We start from the raw sequence: 13,298 nt of genomic DNA, 5'->3' as shown, positions 1-13,298 counted from the left end.
CTCCACAGACCTGACTCCACAGACCTGAGCTGCTGACTCTTGGGCTGGTGGTTCCTGATTCGAGTCGTGACCTGAGGTGCAGTGGTGCTGTGGATGTTCTCCTGGAGACAAAAACACGTTTCTCTGATGAGACGTGACTTGATGAGTTTGTTAAAGTTCAACTTTTATTCAGACTCAAGTTACAGACAAACAGAAGAGTCACCAGACGTCCCAGTGTCCCCGTGTCCCCGGGACCGTCCCCGTGTCCCAGTGTCCCCACGTCCCCGCGTCCCGTGTCCCCGCGTCCCCGTGTCCCCGTGTCCCCGCGTCCCAGTGTCCCCGTGTCCCCGGGACCGTCCCCGTCCAGTGTCCCCGGTCCCGTGTCCAGTCCCCGTGTCCCGTGTCCCCGTGTCCCAGTGTCCCCGTGTCCCCGTGTCCCCGTGTCCCCGTGTCCCCGCGTCCCAGTGTCCCCGTGTCCCCGGGACCGTCCCAGTGTCCCCGCGTCCCCGTGTCCCAGTGTCCCCGCGTCCCCGTGTCCCAGTGTCCCCGTCCCCGGGACCGTCCCCGTGTCCCCGGGGACCGTCCCGGCTCTGAGCCTGTGTCCTCTGTCCCCACAGATTTACACAAAACCACTACAAGAAATGTCCCGGTGTCTCTATTTTGGACAAATTCGATCCTGCAGCAGTGAAGAGAAAAACAAACTGATATTTGTTTAAGTAAAATACACAAAATCTGATTAAAAAACGAAACACAGAGAAAACGTGACTAAACTGACTCATGTTTGGGACGAGTGCAAAACAGTTTCACTTCATTATAAATAAAATCTGGTCACACTTAAACTCACAGGAGTGTTCCACTTCAACTAAAGAACTTTGAATTGAAGGGAAATGACTGACAGTTTAATTGAACCAATCAGAGACTCCGACACACACGGCGGGTTGGTCTGATTGGTGAGTTCTGGGATGATCCGTGTTTCCTGGTTTGTCGTCGTTTTTCCGGCGCTGTTCTGCCGAGTCGCGGGTCCGACTCTCGTCCAATCACACGTCCGGACTCTGGGCCACGGCGCCGCTCTGCAGCAGTGATGTCACTTCCTGTTCGCTGTAGTGCAGACTTCCTGTCAAGACGCTGACCGTGTGCTGGCCAATCAGAGGAGGGGGGGCGGGGCTTAGAGGCGAGAAGGAACTGAACCGAACCGCCGGACCTGAACCACAAACGGCAAAACACAGGCCTGGTTTAGTCCAGGTTTAGTCCAGGTTTAGTCCTGGTTTAGTCCTGGTTTAGTCCAGGTTTAGTCCAGGTTTAGTCCAGGTTTAGTCCAGGTTTAGTCCTGGTTTAGTACAGGTTTAGTCCAGGTTTAGTCCAGGTTTAGTCTGGTTTAGTCAGGTTTAGTCCAGGTTTAGTCCAGGTTTAGTCCTGGTTTAGTCCTGGTTTAGTCCTGGTTTAGTCCTGGTTTAGTACAGGTTTAGTCCTGGTTTAGTCCAGGTTTAGTCCAGGTTTAGTCCTGGTTTAGTCCTGGTTTAGTACAGGTTTAGTCCTGGTTTAGTCCTGGTTTAGTCCTGGTTTAGTCTTGGTCTGAATTTGCCCAAATGTTTTTTGAGAGTTAAATCAGGTAATGTGTTGAGTGCTGTTTTGATCTGGTCTGGTCTCTGGTCTCTGGTCTCTGGTCTCTGGTCTCTGGTCTCTGGTCTCTGGTCTGGTCTCTGGTCTCTGGTCTCTGGTCCCTGGTCTCTGGTCTCTGGTCTCTGGTCTCTGGTCTCTGGTCTCTGGTCTCTCTGGTCTCTGGTCTTGGTCTCTGGTCTTGGTCTGGTCTCTTGGTCTCTGGTCCCTGGTCTCTGTCTTTGTCTCTGGTCTCTGTCTTTGTCTTTGTCTTTGGTCTGGTCTCTGGTCTCTTGGTCTCTGGTCTCTGGTCTCTTGGTCTTTGTCTCTGGTCTCTTGTCTTTGGTCTCTGGTCTCTGGTCTCTGGTCTTTGTTCTCTGGTCTCTGGTCTTTGGTCTTTGGTCTTTGGTCTCTGGTCTCTGGTCTCTGGTCTCTTGGTCTTTGGTCTTTGGTCTTTGGTCTCTGGTCTCTGGTCTCTGGTCTCTGGTCTTTGGTCTCTGGTCTCTGGTCTCTGGTCTCTGGTCTCTGGTCTTTGGTCTTTGGTCTTTGGTCTCTGGTCTCTGGTCTCTGGTCTTTGGTCTCTGGTCTCTGGTCTCTGGTCTCTGGTCTCTGGTCTCTGGTCTCTGGTCTCTGGTCTCTGGTCTCTGGTCTGGTCTCTTGGTCTCTGGTCTCTGGTCTCTGGTGGTCTTTGGTCTCTTGGTCTCTGGTCTCTGGTCTCTTGGTCTTTGGTCTCTTGGTCTCTGGTCTCTGGTCTCTGGTCTCTGGTCTCTGGTCTCTGGTCTCTCTGGTCTCTGGTCTCTGGTCTCTGGTCTCTGGTCTCTGGTCTCTGGTCTCTGGTCTCTGGTCTCTGGTCTCTGGTCTTTGGTCTCTGGTCTCTGGTCTCTGGTCTCTGGTCTTTGGTCTCTGGTCTCTGGTCTCTGGTCTTGGTCTCTCTGGTCTCTGGTCTCTGGTCTCTGGTCTTTGGTCTTTGGTCTCTGGTCTCTGGTCTCTGGTCTCTGGTCTTTGGTCTCTGGTCTCTTTGGTCTCTGGTCTTTGGTCTCTCTGGTCTCTGGTCTCTGGTCTCTCTTGGTCTTTGGTCTCTGGTCTCTGGTCTCTGGTCTCTCTGGTCTTTGGTCTGGTCTCTGGTCTCTGGTCTCTGGTCTCTGGTCTCTGGTCTCTGGTCTCTGGTCTCTGGTCTCTGGTCTCTGGTCTCTGGTCTCTGGTCTCTGGTCTTTGGTCTCTGGTCCCTGGTCTCTGGTCTTGGTCTCTCTGGTCCGGTCTTTGTGGTGTGATTTCTTTAGTCCGGGGGTAATGAAGCGTTGGGGACATTCTGTTCGGACTCATCCGGGTCACGGCTTAAAAATAACCTGGGACCCTCACGACCAACAGGCTCCAGTTAGACCGGTTATGATCCTGGTCTGGTCCCGGTCTGGTCCGTCTGGTCCCGATCATTCTTTGATCCAGGCTGAACTCTGCAGAACCTCCTGAAAAATGTTTTATTCAAGATCCAAGACCATTCATGTTCTGAGACCAAAGACCGGACCAGGGACCAGACTAAAGACCAGAGACCAGAGACCAGACCAGAGACCAGAGACCGGACCAGGGACCAGACTAAAGACCAGAGACCAGAGACCGGACTAAAGACCAGAGACCAGAGACCGGACTAAAGACCAGAGACCAGACCAGAGACCAAAGACCGGACCAGGGACCAGACTAAAGACCAAAGACCAGGGACCAGACTAAAGACCAGAGACCAGAGACCGGACTAAAGACCAGAGACCAGACCAGAGACCAAAGACCGGACCAGGGACCAGAGACCAAAGACCGGACCAGGGACCGGACTAAAGACCAGACCAAAGACCAGACCACCAGAGACCGGACTAAAGACCAGACCAGAGACCAGAGACCAAAGACCGGACCACAGACCAGACTAAAGACCAGACCAGAGACCGGACTAAAGACCAGAGACCAGACTCGGACTCAGTCAGACGTGTGAGGAAAGTGTCTTGCTAAAGGGCAGTGTCTCCAGGGATCTGACACATTTTGTTTTGTTCTTTGTTTGTGTTTAATAAGAAGTTTTTCCAGATCATGACTCGACTGTGACTCGACTGTGACTTGACTCTGACTCGTCTGTGACTCGACTCTGACTCGACTCTGACTCGTCTGTGACTCGACTCTGACTTGACTGAGACTCGACTCTGACTTGACTGAGACTCGACTGAGACTCGACTCTGACTCGACTGTTTCCATCAGAAAAATTCAAACTTTAATAAATGAAAAGTGACAAAGAAAAATAAAAATAAAACAAATATAAGAAAAGTTGAACTGTTTGTTTTTGTCTCAAACAGAACAACAGAATCTATAAAACCTCAGGTCCTTCAGGTCCTTCAGGTTCTTCAGGTCCTTCAGGTTTAACTGAAACTCAACTCTGTGCCAGACCTAAGACCAGGTCCAGCTTTAGTCCAGACCTGGTCCCAGTTTAGTCCTGATTTAGTCCCTGTTTAGTCCTGGTTTAGTTCTGGTGTAGTCCTGGTTTAGTCCTGGTTTAGTCCTGGTTTAGTTCTGGTGTAGTCCTGGTTTAGTCCTGGTTTAGTCCTGGTTTAGTTCCTGGTTAGTCCTGGTTAGTCCTGGTTTAGTCCTGGTTTAGTCCTGGTTTAGTCCTGGTTTAGTTCTGGTGTAGTCCTGGTTTAGTCCTGGTGTAGTAATGGTTTAGTTCTGGTGTAGTCCGGGTGTAGTCCTGGTTTAGTTCTGGTTTAGTTCTGGTGTAGTCCTGGTTTAGTCCTGGTCTTTTGTGTCTGTTTGTTATTTATGGAAACATTCTCATTCCTCTTTAATGAGGCTCACAGACACGTGCAGGTCTGAACCAGAACTGAACCAGGTCTGAACCAGGACTAAACCAGGTCTGAACCAGGTCTGAACCAGGTCTGAACCAGGTCTGAACCAGGTCTGAACCAGGTCTGAACCAGGACTAGACCTGGTGTGAGTTGTGACCTGGGACTCGGATGGTTCCTGCTGTCGGATGCTTCAGGTCTTGGATCAGGTCGTTGTGCTTCACCTGAAACACAAAAAAAACCAAACAAATAAAAAACAGGTTCAGTCCAGGATCGTAACCAGATCTGAGGAGGGTCCAGGTTTGGTCTAAAGCCGAGGAGCGAGGGATGAGCTGATGATGAGACGGAGAGCGGGACGGGTTTGGAGCTCAGGTCAGTCAGATCTCTCTCTTCTTCTGTTCTCTCCATTCCTCTCTCTCTCTCCACTACAGATCTGTTTGTCTCTTCCTCTTCTTCTCAATCCCTCCTTCTCCTCCTCTCTTCCTCTTCTCTCTCTCTTCTTCTTCTTCTCTCCCTCCCTCCCTCCTTCTCTCTCTCCTCTTCTTCCGTTCTGTCGTTCTTCTGTCTGACTTGTTGTAGTTTCCAAGTCTTTCGTTTATTTGACTTCCACATCTGTCCATCCCACTCACGTTTTACTTTTCATCCTCCTGCTCTCCCTCCATCTCTCTCTCCGTCCATCTCTCTCTCCCTCCGTCCATCTCTCTCTCCGTCCATCTCTCCCTCCATCCCTCCTCTCTCTCTCTCTCCTTCTTCTTCTTCTTCTTTCTCTCTGTTTATGTTCACAGTTTTTTTTTTCCAGGAGTAAATGTTTCAACATGTTTCACAAACTGAACCAACGACTGGAACAACCACAACTCCTCCTCCTCTTCTCCTCCTCCTCTTCTCCTCCTCCTGCTCTTCCTCTCCTCCTCCTCTCCTCCTCCTCCTCTCCTCCTCCTCCTCCTCCTCTTCCTCCTCCTCCTCCTCCTCCTCTCCTCCTCCTCTCCTCCTCCTCCTCCTCTCCTCCTCCTCTCCTCCTCTCCTCCTCCTCTCCTCCTCCTCCTCCTCTCTCTCTCTCCTCCTCTCCTCCTCTCTTCCTCTTCTTCCTCTCCTCTCCTCCTCCTCCTCCTCCTCTTCCTCCTCTCTCTCCTCTCCTCCTCCTCTCCTCTCCTCCTCTCCTCCTCTCTCCTCCTCTCTCTCCTCCTCTCCTCTCCTCTCTCCTCCTCTTCTCTCCTCTCTCCTCCTCCTCTCCTCTCTCTCTTCTCTCCTCCTCTCCTCCTCTCCTCCTCCTCCTCTTCTCTCCTCTCTCCTCTCTCCTCCTCTCTTCTCTCCTCTTCCTCCTCTTCTCTTCCTCTCCTCCTCCTCTCCTCTCCTCCTCCTCCTCTCTTCTTCCTCTCCTCTTCCTCCTCTTCTCTTCCTCTTCCTCCTCTTCCTCTGGACCTTCATTTAATACTGACCCCTGTAGACCTGGACTCTAAACCAGAACTAAACTGGGTCTGGACCAGGTCTGGACCGGGTCTGGACCAGGTCTGGACCAGTAACAGTGGACTGTGTGAAAGTCTTAGACGACCCGGAGCGGATCAGAAGCAGGAAGTAGAAATCACAAAGAGGAAGTGCAGAGGAAGTGCAGAGGAAGTGAAGAGGAAGTGCAGAGGAAGTGAAGAGGAAGTGCAGAGGAAGTGCAGAGGAAGTGCAGAGGAAGTGAAGAGGAAGTGCAGAGGAAGTGCAGAGGAAGTGCAGAGGAAGTGCAAGAGGAAGTGAAGAGGAAGTGCAGAGGAAGTGCAAGAGGAAGTGCAGAGGAAGTGAAGAGGAAGTGCAGAGGAAGTGCAGAGGAAGTGCAGAGGAAGTGCAGAGGAAGTGCAGAGGAAGTGCAGAGAAGAAGGAGTGCAGAGGAAGTGAGAGGAAGTGAAGTGCAGAGGAAGTGAAGAGGAAGTGCAGAGGAAGTGCAGAGGAAGTGCAGAGGAAGTGCAGAGGAAGTGAAGAGGAAGTGCAGAGGAAAAAGTGAGAGGAGTGAAGTGCAGAGGAAGTGCAGAGGAAGTGCAGAGGAAGTGCAGAGGAAGTGCAGAGGAAGTGCAGAGGAAGTGAAGAGGAAGTGCAGAGGAAGTGCGGCGCGTGGCTCCGTTTGATCCAGATGAGTGTGGTGTGGCACCGAGTGGCATGACAGCCGTGCTTCTGTCAGTCTGCCCCAGGGCAGCTGTGGCTACAACAGTAGTTTACATCAACAGTTTATAGAGTGAATGACTCAGAAATAAAAACTTTAATTTGTGTTTCACCTTTTTGATGCGTTTGAAGTTTTCAAGTAAATCAGAGGAACCAGAACTAAACCAGGACTAAACCAGGACTAAACCAGGACTAAACCAGGACTAAACCAGGACTAAACCAGAACTAAACCAGAACTAAACCAGGACTAAACCAGGACTAAACCAGGACTGAATCAGGTCTAAATCTCTCACTCTGGTTTTCCTCTCTCTTGCATAAGTCCCTGGTGTTGTGTGTGCATTGAATCTCTTCTCCTCCTCCTCTCTCCTTTCCTCTCCTCTCTCCGTCTCTTCTTCTCCTCCTCTTCTCTTCCCTCTCTCCCTCTCTTCTTCTCCTCCTCTTCTCTTCCCTCTCTCCCTCTCTTCTTCTCCTCCTCTTCTCTTCCCTCTCTCCCTCTCTTCTTCTCCTCCTCTTCTCTTCCCTCTCTTCTTCTCCTCCTCTTCTCTTCAATCTCTCTCCGTCTCTTCTTGCATAAATCTTCTTCTTCTTTTCTGTCTGTGCGTTGAGTCTCGTCTCATGTTTCTCTCTTTGAACGTTCACAGTTTTGATCTGCTCCAATCAAACGAGCTCAAACTTGGAGCTGTCAGGCCCCACTTCACCTGCTCCCTCGCTCCCTCGCTCGCTCCCTCGCTCTTTCTTTCCCTCTGCGCTCTGTCGTTCCCTCTCTCCGTCTCCTCCCTCGCTCAGACTTTGGGGCTGTCAGCTCTGGTTTCACCTGCGCTCCGACGATGACTCATGTGAACTCTTGAGGACAAATCTCAGAGAACGTCAAACCGCCAAAGAACCGCGACGCTGCGCCCGCCGGAAACGCCGAACGAGGGAGGAGGGAGGGAGGAGAGGAGAGGAGAAGAGAGAGAAGTGTGAACGGAGGTCAGGACCAGAGCGTCTGGATTGAAAGACAAATCAAAGCGTGGAGTGTTTATGTAAACGAACGGAGAGAGAGAGAGAGAGAGAACGCCATCACCGCCGCCGCCGCCGCCGCCGCCACGGTCCAAAGAGGAAGTGAACACGAGGGAGAAAAGAGAGAGAGAGAAGAAGAAGAGAGGGAGAGAGAAAGAGAGAGATGGAGAGCGGAGGTCAAACCCGGAGCACGCCCGATGGGAGAGAGGAGGAGAGATGAATGATGAAAGAGAGAGAGAGACGAGAGCAACATCTGTAACACGACGGAAGAGAGAGAACGAGTAATCAAAGAGAAGAGAGAGAGAGAGAAGAAGAGAGGGAGGGAAGGAGGAGGAGAGAGGATGGGGGGTGAGCGGAGGTCAAACCCAGAGCACAGCCCGATGGAAGAGAGAGAATAATCAAAGAGAGGAGAACAGAGGGGAGAAAAGGAGAGAGAGATGAGGAAGAGAGGAGATAAAAGAAAAGAGAGAAATAAAAGAAGAGAGAGAGAGAAAAAAAGAGAGGAGGGGGGGGGGGGGCGGGGGGTTAAAAAAATCTTTTGACAAACTTTAAAAACACCAAAGAATCAACTGACTCCAACTGAAATCACAACCAGAACCAGACCCAAGACTAGACCCAGACCCAGACCGAGGACCAGACCCTGAACTAGATCAAGATCCAGACCCAAGACTAGACCCAGACCCAGGACCAGGACCAGACCCAGACCGAGGACCAGACTGAAGTTGGATTCTTGTGATATTTGTGATATTTCTCATGAGCTTCATCTTGGTCTCTGTTAATCAGATGAACACTGAACGGACCAATCACGTCGCAGCTTTGAGGTCTGGGCAGAGCCAATGGCGAAGCTCCAAAACAAACCAAAACAAACCAAAACAAACCAACAAAAAGACGGCGACGCAAACAAACAAACTCCAGCCTGTTTTACACTGAGAACATCAGAAACATCGAGTCTGTGAGACCTGCAGAGGGACGAGTGGACGAGTGGACGTGTGGACGAGTGGACGAGTGGACGTGGACGAGTGGACGTGGACGAGTGGACGAGTGGACGTGTGGACGAGACGAGTGGATGGACGAGTGGACGAGTGGACGTGTGGACGAGTGGACGAGTGGACGTGTGGACGAGTGGACGAGTGGACGTGTGGACGAGTGGACGAGTGGACGTGTGGACGAGTGTGGACGAGTGGGACGAGTGTGGGACGAGTGGACGAGTGGACGAGTGGACGTGTGGACGAGTGGACGAGTGGACGAGTGGACGAGTGTGGACGAGTGGACGAGTGGACGAGTGGACGAGTGGACGTGTGGACGAGTGGACGAGTGGACGAGTGTGGACGTGTGGGACGAGTGGACGAGTGGACGAGTGGACGAGTGGACGAGTGGACGAGTGGACGAGTGTGGACGAGTGGACGAGTGGACGAGTGGACGAGTGGACGAGTGGACGTGTGGACGAGTGGACGAGTGGACGAGTGGACGAGTGGACGAGTGGACGAGTGGACGTGTGGACGAGTGGACGAGTGGACGACGACGTGGACGATGGACGAGTGGACGAGTGGACGAGTGCGAGTGGAGACGAGTGGACGTGGACGAGTGGACGACGAGTGGACGAGTGGGGACGAGTGGACGAGTGGACGAGTGGACGAGTGTGGACGAGTGGGACGTGTGGACGAGTGGACGACGACGACGTGGGACGTGTGGACGAGTGGACGAGTGTGGACGAGTGGGACGAGTGTGGACGAGGGGACGAGTGGACGAGTGGACGTGTGGACGAGTGGACGAGTGGACGAGTGGGACGTGTGGACGAGGGACGTGTGAGTGGACGTGTGGACGATGTGGACGAGTGGGACGAGTGGACGTGTGGACGTGTGGACGAGTGGACGAGTGGACGAGTGGACGTGTGGACGAGTGGACGAGTGGACGAGTGGACGTGTGGACGAGGTGGACGTGGACGAGTGGACGAGTGGACTGTGACGAGTGGACGTGACGTGGACGTGTGGACGAGTGGACGAGTGGAGTGGACGATGTGGACGAGTGGACGAGTGGACGAGTGGACGTGTGGACGAGTGGACGAGTGGACGAGTGGACGAGTGGACGAGTGTGGGACGAGTGGACGAGTGGACGAGTGGACGTGGACGAGTGGACGTGTGGACGAGTGTGGACGAGTGGACGAGTGGACGAGTGGACGAGTGGACGAGTGGACGAGTGGACGAGTGGACGAGTGGACGAGTGTGGACGAGTGGACGAGTGACGAGTGGACGTGGACGAGTGGACGAGTGGACGTGGACGAGTGGACGAGTGGACGAGTGGACGAGTGTGGACGAGTGTGGACGAGTGGACGAGTGGACGTGTGGACGAGTGGACGACGTGTGGACGAGTGTGGACGACGAGTGGACGAGTGGACGAGTGGACGAGTGGACGAGTGGACGTGTGGACGAGTGGACGAGTGTGGACGATGTGGACGTGTGGACGAGTGGACGAGTGACGTGGAACGAGTGGACGTGTGGACGTGTGACGAGTGGACGAGTGGACGAGTGGACGTGACGTGGACGAGTGTGGACGAGTGGACGTGTGGACGAGTGGACGACGAGTGGACGACGAGTGGACGACGTGGACGATGTGGGACGAGTGGGACGTGTGGACGAGTGGACGAGTGGACGAGTGGACGTGTGGACGTGTGGACGTGTGGACGAGTGGACAGGAGACTCTGGACTTTTCTCTGGGTTTAACTTTGGTTTGTCGTGTTTCTGTTGTGATCAGGTTCAGGTTCAGATTCAGATTCAGATTCAGATTCAGATTCAGATTCAGATTCAGATTCAGATTCAGGTTCAGATTCAGATTCAGATTCAGGTTCAGGTTCAGATTCAGATCAGTCGTGTCGTTCGTGTTTCTCGTCCACAGCCTCCGCTCCAAATGAAGCTCATGGAGGGCAGCAGGTCCAGCGGCGAATCAACCAACCGCGAGCGTCATAGCGACCGCAGAGCCAATCAGGAGCCAGTCTGATGAAGGACACGCCCCCTCCACACCCCCGTTGGCGGGCGCTTAGCAACGCTGTCAATCAAACCTGTTGCTAACACTAGTGGGAGGGGCCTCGGGGAAAGAAGGCGTCTGATTGGTCTGTTCCTCATGTTCAGATCTGGATTTAGGACAAAACTCCAGGGGCAGAGGTCAGAGGTCAGAGGTCACAGGTCAGAGTGAGGAGCCTGACATCAGCACTAAAGTCCAGTTTACGTTTGTGTGTTAAATCATCTGCGCCTGAGCCTCCTCCTCCTCAGAGCGTCTGCGTCGTGCAGCTCTGGTCTGTGATTGGTCGTCTCTACCAAGCCCCCAGGTTCCAAAATGGCCGCCCATTCAAGTCAATGGGCTGAGCTCAACGGCTCATGATCCCAGATTCGCCTTTAGCCCAGCTAGGTACTTCCGGTGTCTGTGGGCCGACCGAGCATGCGCAGTAGTGCTCTTTTCTCCCGCAGGCACACACGAATGCATGCGAACGCACGCACGGTGCGCGGGTTCGTGTATCATGTGATCACTTTGACCAATCAGAGAGCGGAGCCGGAGCTAATGAATATAAAGCGTTTGTTAAGACGACTGAAGGATTTTGAGCTGAGTAAAAATGTATGATCTAAAAATAGGTAAAAATCGCCACAAAATCCGACATTTTTGAAAGTTGTAGGTCCTGTCAGACGAACACGAGCAGGTTGTGATCACACTGACTCTATGAGAAAAATCTTCTCTTGGCCCATGGGATTTTTTTGACTGTAGAAAAAGTGAGTGACACTACGACAACTGGAGGCAGAAACAAACAACAACAGTGTGTCCAGTTATTTGAATAGATCCATGGTCTCTACGTCGGCTCTACACACGTTTCCCGCTTCAGTTTATAACACAAACAGCAGGTTTAAATGGTCGCCCCCTGGTGCTGTGGAGGTGAACAAACCTGGACGCAGATCCATAAATCAGAAACGACGGCGACAGAAACAGAAAAGAGAGTTTAGAGGAAGAGGAGCTGCACTTTTACACTGAACCAGACTCATGATCACTTCCTGTCTGGATCACTGTGGCGGAGGTCGAACTCTGCCCAGACCAGGACCAGACCAGGACCAGACCAGGACCAGGACCAGACCAGGACCAGGACCAGACCAGACCAGACCAGACCAGACCAGACCAGACCAGACCAGGACCAGACAGACCAGACCAGACCAGACCAGACCAGACCAGGACCAGACCAGACCAGGACCAGACCAGGACCAGGACCAGACCAGGACCAGGACCAGACCAGGACCAGGACCAGACCAGACCAGACCAGGACCAGACCAGGACCAGACCAGGACCAGGACCAGACCAGGACCAGACCAGACCAGACCAGGACCAGACCAGGACCAGGACCAGGACCAGACCAGACCAGACCAGGACCAGGACCAGACCAGGACCAGACCAGGACCAGACCAGGACCAGGACCAGACCAGACCAGGACCAGGACCAGACCAGGACCAGGACCAGACCAGGACCAGACCAGGACCAGGACCAGACCAGGACCAGACCAGGACCAGGACCAGACCAGACCAGGACCAGACCAGACCAGACCAGGACCAGACCTGAACCGGGTCCGGTCCTGGTCTGGGATCCTCCCGGAGCCTCATGATGAAGAGTTTTGTGGTTTAGTTTCAATGATGAAAAGAAAAAAGAAACTTTAGAGTCGAGCTCATTTTCCCTCGAATTAAACTAACGACAAACGAGGCACAAGACCCTGACCTGACTACCACACGACCTGAAGGACCTGACTACCACACGACCTGAAGGACCTGACTACCACACGACCTGAAGGACCCGACTACCACACGACCTGAAGGACCCGACTACCACACGACCTGAAGGACCCGACTACCACACGACCTGAAGGACCCGACGACCACACGACCTGAAGGACCTGACTACCACATGACCTGAAGGACCTGACTACCACACGACCTGAAGGACCTGACTACCACACAACCTGACTACCACACGACCTGAAGGACCTGACTACCACACGACCTGAAGGACCCGACGACCACACGACCTGAAGGACCCGACGACCACACGACCTGAAGGACCTGACTACCTGAAGGACCTCGTTCAGTTCTGGTTCAGTTCTGGTTCAGTTCTGGTTCAGTCCTGGTTTAGTCCTGGTTTAGTCCTGGTTTAGTTCTGGTTTAGACCTGGTTTAGACCTGGTTTAGTTCTGGTTTAGACCTGGTTTAGTCCTGGTTTAGACCTGGTTTAGTCCTGGTTTAGTCCTGGTTTAGACCTGGTTTAGTCCTGGTTTAGTCCTGGTTTAGTTCCTGGTTTAGACCTGGTTTAGACCTGGTTTAGTCCTGGTTTAGTCCTGGTTTAGTCCTGGTTTTTAGACCTGGTTTAGACCTGGTTTAGACCTGGTTTAGTCCTGGTTTAGTAGTCCTGGTTTAGACCTGGTTTAGTCCTGGTTTAGTCCTGGTTTAGTCCTGGTTTAGACCTGGTTTAGACCTGGTTTAGTCCTGGTTTAGACCTGGTTTAGGGTTTAGCCTGGTTTAGACCTGGTTTAGTCTGGTTTAGACCTGGTTTAGTCCCTGGTTTAGACCTGGTTTAGTTCCTGGTTTAGACCTGGTTTAGACCTGGTTTAGTCCTGGTTTAGACCTGGTTTAGTCCTGGTTTAGTCCTGGTTTAGGTTTTAGTCCTGGTTTAGACCTGGTTTAGACCTGGTTTAGTCCTGGTTTAGACCCTGGTTTAGACCTGGTTTAGACCTGGTTTAGGTTTAGTCCTGGTTTAG

The 13,298-nt window shown here is 52.8% G+C and overlaps 1 protein-coding gene across 3 annotated transcripts in view; it reads right to left on the bottom strand.

The window, feature by feature from the left end:
* Positions 1-415: 415 nt before the first annotated feature.
* Positions 416-13,298, bottom strand: part of sugct (succinyl-CoA:glutarate-CoA transferase) — a 71,181-nt gene continuing 58,298 nt past the window's right edge. For all 3 annotated transcript variants that reach the window (XM_055151178.1, XM_020927597.2, XM_055151179.1), the window contains 2 exons: positions 4,546-4,609; positions 416-1,180 (listed from right to left, as the gene is read on the bottom strand). In XM_055151178.1, the coding sequence (XP_055007153.1) occupies positions 1,017-1,180; positions 4,546-4,609 (228 nt within the window). In that variant the 3' untranslated portion in view covers positions 416-1,016. The remainder of the gene's footprint in view (positions 1,181-4,545; positions 4,610-13,298) is intronic.

Source organism: Boleophthalmus pectinirostris, unplaced genomic scaffold (assembly GCF_026225935.1).
Source record: "Boleophthalmus pectinirostris isolate CB_2022bp ecotype Guang Dong unplaced genomic scaffold, ASM2622593v1 HiC_scaffold_15, whole genome shotgun sequence".
NCBI lineage: Eukaryota > Metazoa > Chordata > Actinopteri > Gobiiformes > Gobiidae > Boleophthalmus > Boleophthalmus pectinirostris.
This window is presented reverse-complemented; position numbering and strand designations above follow the sequence as displayed.